The 15,477-nt window shown below is 44.0% G+C and overlaps 2 protein-coding genes across 3 annotated transcripts; both read left to right on the top strand.

The window, feature by feature from the left end:
* The first annotated feature begins 1,596 nt into the window (after nt 1-1,596).
* Nucleotides 1,597-5,976, top strand: cbx3b (chromobox homolog 3b). Of its 2 annotated transcripts, none has more exons than XM_061080850.1 (5): nt 1,597-1,754; nt 2,137-2,280; nt 2,389-2,542; nt 2,997-3,166; nt 4,616-5,976. In XM_061080850.1, exons 2-5 carry the CDS (start codon nt 2,138-2,140, stop codon nt 4,734-4,736), a joined length of 588 nt encoding a protein of 195 aa, XP_060936833.1. In that variant the 5' UTR covers nt 1,597-1,754; nt 2,137; the 3' UTR covers nt 4,737-5,976. The 2 variants fall into 2 exon arrangements, with proteins under 2 accessions (XP_060936833.1, XP_060936834.1); XM_061080851.1 differs by having other exon boundaries at nt 1,736-1,785.
* A 1,604-nt stretch (nt 5,977-7,580) lies between these two features.
* On the top strand, nt 7,581-9,404 carry snx10b (sorting nexin 10b). The gene is made up of 5 exons (XM_061081431.1): nt 7,581-7,695; nt 7,798-7,898; nt 8,020-8,121; nt 8,295-8,495; nt 9,131-9,404. The coding sequence occupies exons 1-5, from the start codon at nt 7,603-7,605 to the stop codon at nt 9,249-9,251; spliced, it is 618 nt and encodes a 205-aa protein (XP_060937414.1). The 5' UTR covers nt 7,581-7,602; the 3' UTR covers nt 9,252-9,404.
* Nucleotides 9,405-15,477: the final 6,073 nt, after the last annotated feature.

Raw genomic sequence — 15,477 nt, 5'->3', positions numbered from 1 at the left:
CTGCTTGTATATGAAGGAACCTGTGTCGCGTCCCTGCTGAGACTGTGATCAATGAGACTCTTTTCTGAAGGACGATCCACACCACATTCATCTTCTGTGCAGGTGTCTGGCAGCCTTTTCACCGAAACCACTTTTAATCACATCCCCAGGGCCTCCCCGGTGATTTCTCATTGAAAATTAATCTAAGATATCAATTCCCAGGGCTGAGGCAGATCACCACGTGCTGCTTGTACTGTGGGCATGCCTGTATCTGTGTTGCAGTTTCATGTTGCTGCTGTGGTGCACCATGAGTCCATTTCATGAACACATGCACCCGGTGTTTCACAATCCAGCCTTGAGGATGAAATGGCATCAGAGACAGCCGAGCATCAGTGGCAGCTACAATGTGAATCCACCTTGTAGTTCCACAAAGCTTTTGTTCTTCTTTCCAGCATAAATCCATTCTCATTAGTTCACTGAGGTGCAGGAGCACTGGGCTTCAGGCCCTGGGAGTCCAATACAAGCAGGCAGCGACCCCTAGTGGTGTGTGTCTACACAACAAAGTAGAACCGCTGGAGGAAAGCATTGTAAATTTGGTCAAGTGGGAGGGCCTGTTAGTGCTTCTCAGTCGGCCAATCCGCAGCCTTGGAGCCTTGTTATTGGCTAAAAGGGGGCTGTCAATCAAATCCTCCAGAGGCAGTTTTTTCTATGATGTCCTCAGTGTGTTTCAGGAGCTGGTGGAGAACAGAGCTACTCCGTGAAAACAGTAATGTTCCTGCAGGAGCAGAGATAAAATAAAAGTAGGAATACCACAGTGAAACAAACATACTGCATTACAAGAAAATTGTTTTAAATTAAATAAAAACAAGCAAAATATACCCACACTAATTAGCAAAAGTAATATTATTTTTTTTGTTATTATGAATGCATGATGCTGCATGTTAATATTTTAATGGGAGATGATATTTAAATTTTTATATCCAAACAACAAATTTTAGTATTATCATGGTAGATCATGGTCTACAAAGTCAAAAGTAGCTATAGTGACTAAATAAATGTAGACGAGTAAAAGGTAATTAATACTTTTTTTACTGAAAAGTCGTGTAATTTGTGTGCAAATTAAAATGGCATCAAAAAAGTTAAGCAAAAGTTGTATTTTTAAAATATAATATAACACAATATACTATGATTAGTAACTATTTTGAGGCTCATTCATCTGGTAAATAAAAAAGAGATTTCTGATCATGGTTGTTTTTTTGTTTTTGTTTCATTAATTGATTATTTTTGGGACATTCCGTGGTTTTGCTAACACTCTGATTTGTATTCATATCATGGAGATTAACCTGTAAATAATAATAAACATCCGGCTCCATATGTGTTTGGCAGTGAGTAAACCCTCAGCGTGTGGAGCAGGGTTCGATGCCCGGCTCACAGTCCGCTGTCCCCCTCGTACGCCCCTCGGGTGGCGGGCACTGCTCTCTGATTGGCCGCGGCGGCGTGCGCGTGCCCGTCGTCTCCTCCCGGTTTTCCTGGCGTGACCTTTTCCCTTGGCAACCACTTCCTCCCGAGCATCCACGGCCATCTTTAATCTCCGGCCATTCATGAGAAAGTTGTAAACACGCCGATCGGACGCGGGTTCACGCACGAAGCGGCGGCACCGACCCACGGCGCGGTGTGTGTGTCTGTGTGTGTGCGTGTGTGTGCGTGTGTGTGTGTGTGCGTGTGTAGCAGAGCAGCAGGCTGTGACCCGCAGAGACCAAAGTGACACCGAGAGCGTACGTGCTACATTGTTCCTTCCTGCGCCCTGTGCGTTACACACACTCTCTCCTCTCTTGTGTTTGTGTGTGTGTGTGTAGAACAGTAACGTGTTGCGTGTGCTTGTGAAGAAGCAGCTGCGTGTTGTGCTCCTGATCCGAACAGCAGGTGGAGCGCTATAATAAGCGATCATTGTGTGAAGGACACAGCAGCAGCAGAGTTGTGTTGTTGTTGTGCAGCTGCAGGGACGTGAACGTGCATGAGCGTGGAGGTCAAACTGAGAAATGAGACCCTTACTGTTGTGTTGGCAGTGTGTGTGTGTGTGTGTGTGTGTGTGTGTGTGTGTTTGTGTGTGTGACAGTAATATGAGCTGGCTGTCATGCTTGTTTTGTGCCCTGGCAGGATGAGAAAGAAGCAGACTGCCAAACAAAGGAAGACTGAGGAGACGACAGTGGTGGTCCAGGAGTTTGTGGTGGAGAAGATCATCCGCCGCAGGGTCGCTGACGGGAGAGTGGAGTACTTCCTGAAGTGGAAAGGCTTCACCGAGTGAGTGAGGTGCTGCACAATCACACACTCGCTTCCTCACAGTTTTTGGCGGTTGATGGTTTAGTTCTTTTTTTTTCTCCTCTTCTGTCTGTCGTCTTGCCGACACAGTGCGGACAACACGTGGGAACCCGAGGACAACCTGGACTGTCCCGAGCTCATCAACGAGTTCCTGAGGAACGCCCTCCATCTCGGGTATGAGAATGAGGAAGAGCACAGCGAGTTCATTCCCAAAGAAGAAATGACAGAGCAAGAGACGGAAATTGTGAGTATGTGAGGAGTGCAGAGCCGGCCTGTCTGTGAGTCGAGTTGTTTTCCATGTTATTTACAGAACGTCTGCACCTGAATCCTGAAAAAGGAGGAACATGATTAGAATCCCTTTTCCTGTTGAGCACCACAAAAGATTCATAGTTGCACTCTTTCTCTTTTTATTCTCCTGAAATCAAAAGAGGTCGCATTGGAAAACAATAGTTGTTGCAGTCGAAAACATGTTTGAAGATTTAATTTCTGCTTTTTTGGAAAGGTTAAAGTCTGCTTTTTTTAAGTAACAAACCAAATGGCATTTGTCTGTGGTTGGTTTAGCAACACCAATGAAAGTGAAAGCTGTAACATTTCCTCTTTTCTCACTGGGTTATACAGTAAATCGAATGCTCATGTGGCCTCTGTGATTTCCTCTAACCACTGTACTTTTGTCCTTGTCGTCCCCCCCCCCCGTGCAGTCCTGCCTGCAGCCTCAGCAGCAGGCCTGCACTCTGCAGAGCGACGGCGACGGCCTCCAGCCGAGCGACGGGCGTTCAGACTCCCCCGCCGACCTCGGCACTTACCTCGAGCCCGAATGCATCATCGGCTCCACAGACAGACAGGGAGAGCTCATGTTCCTCGTCAAATGGTAACTCCGCTGCTTCCCCTTTTGCCAGCGGTTTGGTAAATGTTTGCGTGGTGGGAGAATTTGCACTGATGGGCAGAAGCTACAAACTGCACTTCCAAAAACATCCATGTGTCAGATTTGTGCTGTTGGCATTGAGTAATTGGGCCACTTGCCAAATGTGTAGTGTGAAAGTATCATTTACTGAAAGTCAAGTCAACATTTGCCACCTGACAAAACATTTCCCAGATTCAAAAGCAGATTGTCAGGGTTTCCAAGGGCTCTTGAAATCTTAATTAACAGAATCTTAGGCCTTTAACGTTAAGGTAGGACTTAACGCTACTTCTGTCACATTTTTCAAATAAGGTTTTAGAAGATGACTGTGCTGCAGTTCACTCTCAACAATACATATATTAGTACGTTGGAATAAAACTACAATGAAGACTGTAACTGATAACATCCTGTGTGGATACCTACTGTCTCTGTCTGTAGTTTGAACGCTAACATGGCGTTTGGAGGGTTATTCTCTCCAAGGCTCCTTCATCTTATATCCAATTAACAATTCTGTGACTCGATAACTGACTGTATTTTAAGTAGATCGTAAATCTCCTTCATTAGGGTTTTAAAAAAGTCTTCAATTAAACCTGTAACCTGCAGAAACCCTGATTATGGAGAGCATCACCACACTGAATGTGTTTGAGGACGCCATCACACTAAAACACATTCAGACCAGTGCATGTGATCAAACTATGTTCTGACTGGTAAACTGCAGATTTACAGTTTACAATTCGTGGGAAGAACGTCCCAACTAGTCAGATAACATGTCTGTGGTTTCTTTTACAGTATTTGTTAAGTTTGAAAAAAATTAACACATGACACTGATTGCTAAATCTCGAAACTAAAACTTTGTAACAGGAATCTGCTGAATAAAAAGGATGTGTGAAGTATCAAAGGCGTGGGCATTGGCCAATCAAATACATGCATTCAAACGCTTTTTTTATGAATGTCTTCGCAATGTGAGGTATCATTTTGTCGTATACCTGTGATCATTGCAGAGAAAGATGATCTGATTGCACTTTGATAACTTTGCAGCATCGTAAAAATCCACTGCTCCTTGTGTTATAAACCCCGGTGCAGTGCTTCTAACACGTGGATGTGTTTTTCACGTGGCACCTGAAGCAACATGCCAAACAAAGCATTATGGGACGATCCAGCGCTTCGGAGCTCGATACAGTTTAGAGAAATTCCTTTAACACCTTTTGCCCCAGACTTTGAGGAAATGGAAAACTAAACAGCTGCGTTACCTCTGGCTGTGCTTTCAAAAAAAAGATGTGGTCTTTTTTAGCCGTACCTTCGCAATAACCTATTCTAAATTGGCAGACGTGTGTGTTGCTGCTGAAACATTTTACATACATTAAAAAAAGGTGGCGGCCGTATTTTAATGTTTCCCGTCTGCCGTGTGCTCCCCCACAGGAAGGACTCGGATGACGTGGCTCTGCTGCCTGCGCATGAAGCCAGCGCCAGGTGTCCCCAGGTGGTCATCGACTTCTACGAGCAGAAGCTGACCTGGCACTGTGGAGACGAGGAGCCGTGAAGCACTCGCGTGTGTTAGCGTGTTCGCGGGTTTGTGTGTGTGTTTTTGTTTTGAGTACGGAGGAGAACTGGTAAGCGGCTGCGTCCTCACCCGAAGCTTAGTTTAACCTCCATCCAGTGTCCTCCTCCAGCTGACATTAGAAGCACGCTGTGTGAAATTGCATCCCGCCGCAGGTAAGAGTTTCGGAATCTGTCGGGTGGAAGAACCTCAGCGGGGACGGATGTTCAGGGCTCTCTGTCCCGTGGTGCTCAGGAAGGTCACTGTGCCTTTGTGGAGACTGTGATGGAGACTTAAACTAACCTGTGTGTGAAGAGCAGCCGCTCTGAGGTCAGACGAACCTGTAGCAGCTTTGGTCGTGTGTCATCATGTAGCCGACACAATCACTGTGGACATGTGTTTTGTTTTCAAGACTACTGTTATATAGTAATTTAGTATCTCTAGTCCTCCACTGGGAGGGGTCCCTGGTTTAGTGTGAGTGTTTTCTCTTGTATAGCGACACTCTGTAGGCAGAGTGAACTAACTGTTGTCCGATCTGTACCTCCAGTGCACCTAGCTTTAAGTTGGATTGTCTCCACTAGAGCCCGACTGACATGGCTGTTTGGAGGCTGATGCCTCTAGTGCAGGGGTTTTCAACTGGTTTTGTCAACTAGAAAGTAATCCGCGGCCCACTGATGTGCCTTCGCGCGCGCGTGCCTGTGTGCATGTGGATAGAAGGAAGTTTTAACATTTGGTTTTCAATGTTGGTTTTATTTAAAAACCTCCAACAAATCTATATCTACCTAAAAACCTCAAACAAATCTAGAAAAATCTGTGTAAAAACAACAAAAACGGTTGATTTTCAGTGCTTAAGAATTGGAAACAAAATTAAAATTTGTAGTTGTACTGCATCTCAGAACCATATGAACATCAATATATAACGTTCATGTCTTAAATGTACAGACATGTAGCTGACATGTTGAGAGAATGTTAAAGTAACGGTGATCAATAACAATCAACATAAACTGGGGCTACAACTGAAGAGGGAAGATGACAAAGTAATGCAGAATATGTCACAAATGATAATTATACAATATCACACAAACAATTGAGGCCTACTTAAGTTTAAATTCATGATCACCAGAACCTTTATATTATACTTTTCTTATATATATTTTTCACGATATTGAGAGTAATCTGGAAATGTGTCGAAATATCAAAGCAAATTTTGCGGACCCCCTGCAATGCCGTCGCGGACCACCAGGGGGCCCCTGGTTGAAAACCCCTGCTCCCGTGGATGCATTGTCTAACCACGCCAACATAAAGGACACACGGAAATTAGTGGGCTGTGACGGTTACATTGTTTGAAACAGACTTATCTCTTTTCATACATGAAGGCAGCACAAATGAGCCTTAACATGTCACTATGACAAAGAAATGTAACTGAGGCTTGATATTTAAAAATGTAACGTTAAATTTTGATATAAATAACTATGAATACAAAGAAAACACGAATACAACCAAATAAATACAGATTGAATTAGGAACAAAATCAAATATAATGACACAAACTACAGATTGTTTTGGACAAACTACATTATGATATTTCCAACAGCCATTGGGTTTTTCCAGTAGTTCCTGTAAAACGAAAGTTTTACAGAAGTAGCATATCGGCAATAATGATTTCTGAATGTCTGTGAAGGTCTCATATCAGCCGTTGGTTTTTATCAACAAACAGATTAATCAGTCGGGCTCTAACGTGAATATTGTTTGAACCTGTATTGTGTGAGGTGTTTGTAGCCATGTTTTATACTGTGTCTCACTGTGTCTCACTGTGTCTCTCTATGACCCCTGTGGTTGATGTTTTAAGCACATGTATTTTCTAATGTGCCCCACCAGAAAATGTCCCAGATCAGCTGCTATGAACCAAGTGTTCTCACCTCTGATGAATCATCAAACGTTGTTTTTATAAAGGAATATTAGGTGCTTTTAAACAAAGAGAAATCCAGGCAATCATTATATACATTAGATAAATGGTGCGCCTAATGAGGACTAAAAAGGATTGTTAAATGTAGCACTTTAGACGTGAGACTGTCCGCTGGTGGAGAGCATTGTCTTCCAGTAATTCCACAGGCATGGACACGAAACCTGTCTCCTGACTCGACATATCTCCCTTCGTAGTTATGGGACACTCAGTTGAACCTTCGACCTCCTAAAACTCACTTGCTACTGTAACTACTGTAACTGACCATAGATCTGTGAAGTCTCTGTGAATAAAGGAAAACATTTTGTGACACTTCATTTTGTTTTTTTGTTTTTTTCCATGTTCTTCAAATGTTAGATTATTACATTATGAAGTAAAAGAAATTATCAGAAAAATTGGTAATTGTGAATTTTTGTTTAAAGGGGAGGGGCTACTCACAGCCTTTGGTCTTTGGTCTTGTGACTTTATTTTGAAAACTTTTGCTCCTGGGTAGAAAAGCTATAGGAATAAAAGGCAGAGGCACAATGCTAAGCACAGCATTGTTCTGATGACTTTAAACTACTGAGATTCACCCTTAATGAAAGTTGAATTATGAGAGAAGGAACAGACAACTCTCCGAGTCAGGTAGGTTCATTCTGCTGTTATCCTGTAAAGTAAGTTTGATACATTATGGAGAAAAATACTTTGAAATCACCCATGTCTTGTTTGGAAGCATTAACTTCTGGTAAAAGCTTAAACAACAAACTTATTTTACCTCCTGAGCAATAAAGGAAATGTGTTGGGGTTTTCCAGTTATGATTTTTGACGTGTTGCTCATAGCACTTCCTCTATCGGACAATACAAAGTTCCCTTTTTACAAAACAACTGCATTCAGATCAGTGTACGAGAGCCTCTCCTGTCTTCTCCATGCAGCAGGTGGTCAGTGTCTGGGTGCGAGACCCACGGATACAAAAGAATGACTTCTGGCACGCCTTCATAGACTATGAAATTTGTTTACATGTAGGTAAAAGGATTACATGAAATTGTTTTCGTTAATTTTTTTCTATGCAACACTGAATTTTAGTGTAACCTGTCATGTGTCACACTTGTGTCCTGCTTCAGACCGACAGCGTCTGCTTCACCAAGAAGGTCTCCGCCGTGAGGAGGAGGTACAGCGAGTTTGTATGGCTGAGGCAGAAACTACAAGCAAACTCACAGCTAATGTAAGTTCATATTACTGTGTTCTGAGCGACAGCAAAAGGTCACATCCACTTTCAGTTCTGTTCAGATGGATCTGTTGAGTCATTCTCAGGGTGTGTGTGTCTGTGTATGTGTGTTTTACAGGTCTCAGCTTCCTGAGCTGCCCGGGAAGAATCCCTTCTTCAGCCTGAACAACGCCAGACAGATATCTGATCGTATGACAGGGCTCCAGGATTTCCTGAAACAGTAAGAATGATCCCACAGATCAATACACTCAGGAACTTTGACATACTACAGCAGGGAGATAATCAAATTGGTAAATCAGTGTTTCCATAAACAACGGGGGCCTTGTGACCGCTGTTTTCTCATGAGTGAAAAACAATATAGACTGCATGCAGTAACCTTACCTTGTTCTCCAGGATCCTGCAGAACCCTCTGCTGCTGTCAGACAGCTGCTTGCATCTCTTCCTGCAGTCAAAGCTCAGCGTGTCCAAGATCAAGGCCTGTGCTGCTGGAAGGACCCACTTCTCTGTGGCGCAGGCGGTGCAGGGCTGTGGTCTGAGGAGATTCAACTCCGAAGACGATCTGCAGAAGATACGCTGCTACTCTGACTCTGACAAGTATTCCAATTAATCTTTTTCCACTACCAAAAAAAATTCAGCCTTTTCATTAAAAACACGTTATTAGGTCAATTACCTGTGAGGATGGATTTCTTACAGATAAACAACCTAATATAGTTGTGATCTTTTGCATGTAAATGTATACCTGTATATGTTTGTTGATGTAAGTATGTTTTTATGCATTTGTTTCATTATTTAAACCACACTTGTAATATTTGAAAGGTTCAGTGTGTTATATTTAAGTGAAAGGGATCTATTGGTAGAAATTTATTATGAATTTTAGCCCAAACTGGACGAATTAAACACATTTTGAGTTTTTATGACAACTGAAGGCTACCACAGGTTTTATGTCATGTTTGGAAGAGGAGGTTGAGGTGAGGGGTCTTCAGCTGCAACATGCAACTTCACCACTAGATGTCATTAAATTCTACACACTGAACATTTAATTTGGCTTACGTTTTGTGTTGACCCTCATGTTTTATTTTGACCTTGGAAAGCTTTTTGGGCTCATTTGCTTTCTAAATATCATTGTTATTTCTAATATTATTATTTGTGCCTCTGCATAATTCCCTAAATGACAAAATCTCAGTTTGAATTCGTTTTTCCATGCCCTAAATTGTCTTTTGTTGTTCCAGCTCAGATCCAGGGCCTCAGATGAAAGATTTGGAAATAAAGAAAGCAGCGAGTGCAGCTTCACTCGGCCTCATGGGAAGCAGCCAGGAGGAATCTCTCAGCAGCTCATCTGACTCTACATGAAAACATCCTCCTCATCCCGTGAGGAGGAACGCTGGCTGTTACCCCATCACACTGCACTTTTGGAAACTTGTTTTCTCTTAATTATTGTCTTAACATTTATGCATTCCTGTTCGAAACATTTTCAGTGAATAACAATAAAAGAATATCCAAGAAGAGTTGTTTACCACTGTCTTCTGTCTGTGGTGGCATCCACTTGCCTGAAGATGGCAGTGTTGCTACACCCATCTGTTTGTAACTGTCTTGTATTTACTTCATAAACAAACCTCACACAAGCAATATGAGTGCTGGTCCTTTCTACTGGGACACTGGTCATGTATGTGCCCATAACAATGTGATATGTTCAGCAGTGACAGCCTAATGCATCTCTGTGACTGAACCTCTCCTAATAATAGAGTATAAGGAGTGGGGAGGCTGTCTCATGGTGGCCACTGCAGTGCTTAGCAATGTGACATGTGTAATAGTGTCTCTGCAGAGCCTTCTGACAGCCCCCCTGTCAGGTGTGGGGCTGGTAGGAGGTCCGGTGGTCTCCCGGCGGGCTCGCTCCTGTCTGAGAGGGCCACCAGCTCGACAGGCTCTACCGCTCCCTGCAGAACCAAATGCCAGCTGCACTGACAGGCCACCTTTTTCTATCTGTCACTTAGTATTTGGATGAACCTTTTCACTGTAGCCTCACGTGTGTGCGTGTGTCTGTGCATGTGCTCCCACACTGAGCAGCTTATGCAGATGTGATGACCACTAAACAGAGCGACGGCCAACTCACAGATCCGCACAGCTAATTAGGTCTGCTTTGTCTCTGCAGCCGCGGTGATATTCATTATAAATTCAGAATCAGACAAAAGGCTGGTGGTGCAGGGGGGGCAGAGGGGTGACGTCAACCCACACTTGCTCTGCTCGGAGCAGCCAGACAGTTAGGAGTGTAGGGAAGCCCACCACATCAAACTGGAGGGGTGGAACGTCCTTTCCTGAGGATGTGTGGGTGTATATGTGACCTCATGCGCATCCAGGTATGTTAATGCAGTAAATGCATGTGTCGTCTTTGTCAGGGCTTAACGACGTGGAGCCAGCATCCCCCCTGCACCTCCAAACACACGCACGGAGGCTGCTGCAGATGTTTGCTTTGGGCGGATATTCAGGAGGATTTTTTATGCCTCTGCGTTTTCACAGATGTGTGCACTTGGAGAGCTACACCTGTCTTACCTTTCAATCTACTAATGTTTTTTTGTTCAATGTTATATCCTAAATGTGGTTTCGTGAATTCCTACTTGGGAGTTTTGTGCAACCTTCCCTTGTCCTCCTGCATAAAACATTCTTCAGTGATCGTTTTAGCAGACGGCTGTGTCGTCAAAGTAGCACATTTAATTCACTTGGCCCAAACTCTTATATTTCACTTCACTGTGACATTGTGGTGACCTCATTGTATGCAGTCGCTCTGTTAGACACGAGTCTGTGGACTACATCTTGTTTTTTTCTCATAGCAGTTTTGTAGTTTTGCTCGGTACAATTTGGCCATTCTGGGAACACCTGAACTAAACAACTAAACTCCCTGCTTCCCACAAGGTCAGGCCTGGAAGTCTGAAATTGAATCGTGGTGTCATTGATAAGATGTAGAAGGGACAGTATGTGATGATTGCCATTTGTCTGGCATTAAACATGTCCTAGCCATTGTTATTCAAAAATGGCTTAAAATAGACTAATAAACAAGCACATTTTCCGAAACGAGAAGTTGTTGCCCTTCACATGAGGTGTCCTCAGAGTTCCTCTTGGCACTTGGGTAAGTCAGGCAACAAAAAAAAGGGAGATTTTATGAGGTTAGGTCTTCACTGAAATGCTTGAAGACATAGTGGATACTCTATTTTCAGATTCTATCACAGTGTACACTTGACTATTTTTAGACCAACAAAAAGGATACATAGGTTCATGAGTAGTGTGTGTGTGTGTGTGTGTGTGTGTGTGTGTGTGTGTGTGTGTGTGTGTGTGTGTGTGTGTGTGTGTGTGTGTGTGTGTGTGTGTGTGTGTGTGTGTGTGTGTGTCAGTGGGGCGATATGGTTTAAACGCAGTGTGCAGAAAGTCATCTTGTTGTATTTTTCAGATCAACAGTGACACAGATCATGCTTGGCTGTGTTCAGTATCATTTTCTGCCATATGTCTCTGCAACTGGTGTCAACAAGTCTCTAACAGTGAAGTGCTGCTTGTTGCAAATTGGTCCTGTGCACTGAGACGTTTATGTTGCTGGTTTCAGTGGAACCTGTCCAGAGATGTATTGACTCCTCTTTTAAATGGTGTGTGACTCCGGTGCACTGGCCGTTAACCTTGAGCCGCTGCAGCTCGGCCTGTCAGATCGACTCTGCTGCCATGACGACACCGACACATTGAAACTGATCAATTGGCAAACGATCACTCTGACTTCAGGGTGGAACTTAGCTGGATATAACCATACAAGTAAGAGAGAGAGAAAAGGAAATCAGGGTTTTCTTTATTTCCACAAATGCTTGAGTTCAGTTTAATCTAATTAGCATGCTTATTGTTTAACACATAAAACTTTAAAAGATAAGATAAGGAAAACGGCCCCTCTGGGAGCTGCCCATCTGCCTCAGACCAAGTCAGCACGTCTTTCTGCCACAACAGCTCGAATAAACGCCACCTTATGTCTGGGATCTTATGCTTGACTTACTATCCCCACTGTTGTGTAATTAACAGCGATCTACACGAAAGAAAAATACCAAAAAACACTTTGCGCGGAGGAAAGAGCCAAACGTTCAAACCTCGAACGCAACAATATGAAATCCCAATCAGCGTTCCTCCACTATAAGCCAAAAACAAATTGAAGTATTGAGGGAGATATGCTCCACTGGAGGCAAATTACAGATAAATCAGCGGCAGCTAATGCATTTTAAGTGCCACATTATACAGAATCCATTAGTAGCGAGAGGAGTTCAGCACCACTTGAGATATTAAATCTCTGTGACTGCAACTCTGTGGAACCGGGATGAGTCGATATCAGAGAGGCCCAGCTCCATTGCCAATAGATACGGGATGAGAGCTCGCAGGAACCGTGCCAGAGTCATAACACCAATAGCAGTGATATGATAATGGCTGAGGCTGGTTATACTGACGTGGAGCTTGTTAAACAGCAAGACAATCACATTCACTATATATAGTGGCGGATGAGGGAGCGCGGTAAATGATCTGGAAGTCTGGGATTAATTGAACTGTTAATAACATGTGCCTTGGCCCTGGATGTTTTTCAAGGTCTTCCACGTTTCATGCCAACACTGAGGGAGGATTTACTGAGGGCGACAAAAACTCCCCAACCTGAGAACCAGAAAGGGGATTTTTCGGACGTTACATCTGTCCTTGTAGCTGTGTGTGTGTCTTTTTGCGTGTGTGTACACCTGCTTCAATCTGGTGGGAAAAAAACAACACTTTCTCCTCAAGGCTGAAACATTCCTCTCCGAGACTCCAGTGTCGCAGATGGAAATGAGCTGAATTAAGAGCCATCCATCATTTATCAAACCCCAGCAGCTCTGGTACCTCAGCTCCGTTCTGCATGGCTTCCATACCTGCTACTTCCACCACCGCATGCTGTCGCCTTTTTTTGGTGCACCGATGTTGCAATTTCTGGGAACGGGGGGGTGATCGGTGTACCATGGCGAGCAACAGCTTCTCTTCCCCCCCGGAATCTGCAGCCGATCAGCGTGAAGGCGGCTCCTCGTCCCGGAACGCTGGGCCTGAGGCGGGAAAAAAGGGAAGTTGAGATCACCGCTTCATAATTTCCTGAAATAATACGGTGTGTAAAATCTGATATGTTCCCTCGGGAGGAGTTGAAAACAGAAGAGAGGGAAGGGCCGTGTGTGTGTGCCTATTGTATATATTTCACATTATAGACAATTCACAAACAAGAGTCCTAATGGCTGCAATGAGCTCAGCCAATTGTTTAATGATTCTGAAAATGAAGTGGAGTTTTGTGAGATACCTTTAGTGTCTTTTGCTCACCCTTGTGTGAATTTGTGTCCTGGCACAGGGGAACAGCCCCTCGGTGTGCCGCAGGATCATGTGTGAATAAGTGCCCCGCCAGACTAATGTCTTGTTAGAGATGAGGAACGAGTAGAGGGGGAGCTCTTTGGTCAGATCCAGCTCAGTGAATGGAGGGACGGCTGGCGATGGCAGCGAGAGGACGACGGAGGGTGGAGAAACAAGAGGAGGAGAAAAAAAAATGGCGGGGTAGAGGGCACCGTCTCTTGAGGCCTCTGTGCTTCGCTGCCAGTGTGTGTAAATCAGCAGGCAGCTCACGGCTGCAATGAGGTAGAAAATAAAAAAAACATAAAAATGTCCAAGTGAAATAAGAGGCAAGGGGAAATCTTTTATGATGAGCCTAAATTCTCCTTACTCTGCAGTAGATCCACTGGCCGGCTCAGCTTGTCTTCTCCAGACACCGTCCATCATCCCAGTGTCTGCATGTAGCCACAAATTACTCAAATTACCCCACCTGCTATTCATTTAATACATATGTAATGAGTATCCTAAATTCACATGATTATCATTCATGGTATGTTAATGGGCCTGTGTCAAATTCATTAATATGCACGCGACATGATGTGAAGTACCAAACCTGAAAAGTGTGAATTTCTGCATCTCTGGTGTCGTTCGAATAAAGACCTGAGAATTTGACTGTTTCCCTTCCTTTGGGAATATTTACAGAATTTTCACATTTATCAGAAGGCCTGGTAGCGTCAGAGCTTTCAGACCTTTGCTCACAGTCCTCTCCAGCGCAGGGTTGAGTGAGATCATCCTCACGTGCCCAAAGTGTGGAAGTTCCCCAGCTGACGGCTCATAATGAAAGTAAGAGGACCTTTGAGATTACATTACTTTTTTATCGTCACATTCATCTTGTTGATCATATTTAGATGGATTTCTTTAGACTCTCTCACTATTCCCCAGAGCTTACTCCACTTACTCCGGTGCTACTGACATGAGCGCTGCAGTGAGGCAACACAAGTTTATTTAAAGCGCCTGTAAAAAGTATTGAGTCTCCACAGTGAATCAAATACTTGTAGTAGCCGTTTGACACGTCTCAACAGAGAAAGACCCCCCCACAAATAAATTTGAAGCAGAGTGAACCCCAAAACACAACTAAAAGGTGTTTATATCATTTCATATTTATAGAATACATTGTTTTCTGGCTTTCTCCAAGTTTCTTATTAATCTAACGTGCAGTTTTCTGGCTTTTTCCATGTTTGATTTGAGTGCCTCAACTTCTACGTCACAAATACAACAAATGTCATATTTTTGTATCCCCTTCAAGACTTGCCAGGAATAACTCAACATCCACAAGTAACACAAAACCATGGTTTGATGTGCAAAGAAGCCAAATCATCAAAATGCACCCGTCAAAACTGCAAAATCTGTAGATTAATCTCATTATTCACATATCCTCACACATTTAAGAATTCGATCCAGAAAGTTGTGTAATGTGTGTGTAGTTGCACACTGTTAACTGTCTGTGTCCTCAGACCGTGGCTCTGGTTGAGCAGCTCCGTGTGTACCTTGGCTACTGAATTAGCTCAAATTAGCTTGGCAGGCCCTTGTGCTTGGACACATACCAAAGCTGACACTGAGCGGGAGCCGTGGCAGCAGTCCGCTATCCAGTGACTGCGTTAGCTCAGCAAGCTCCTGTAACTCCAGCCCTCACACCTCCTTGTCCTCCGTCGGGGGGGTGAGACGGGATCCCAACCTCAACCTTAAGATAGATTAAGATACATTTATTTGTCCCAAACACATGCACAGACATGCACAAGCACACTCATGCAAGGAGGGAAATTTAACCTGTGCTTTTAACCCATGTGGTGCAGGACACACAGAGCAGTGAGCAGCCATGTACGGCGCCCGGGGAGCAGATGTTGGGGGAGTAAGGTGCCTTGCTCAGGGGCACTAGACAGGGTAGGGAGAATCCTCTTGGATTTTTGGACAGATCAATCCAGGTTCGTCTTTTTGTTGTTTCTCCGTGGAGTCGAACCAGAGACGAACCAGAGACCTTTTCTGCCCATAGTCCAAGTTTCTGCCACTAGTCAACCTGGGGTCATTACGACCAGTGGCATCTGACTCAGCAGGGGGGGGGGGGTTAAAAGGGGAGAAAGAGAAGGCGAGGGAGGAATGATCAGTTTGCACAGGACTGGCAGCTGCAGTGAGGTGTGAGCCGCCCAGTGTGGCGAGGGCTGTAATTACAGTT

The sequence above is a fragment of the Limanda limanda genome, chromosome 11 (genome assembly GCF_963576545.1).
Source record: "Limanda limanda chromosome 11, fLimLim1.1, whole genome shotgun sequence".
Classification (NCBI taxonomy): Eukaryota; Metazoa; Chordata; class Actinopteri; order Pleuronectiformes; family Pleuronectidae; genus Limanda; species Limanda limanda.
This window is presented reverse-complemented; position numbering and strand designations above follow the sequence as displayed.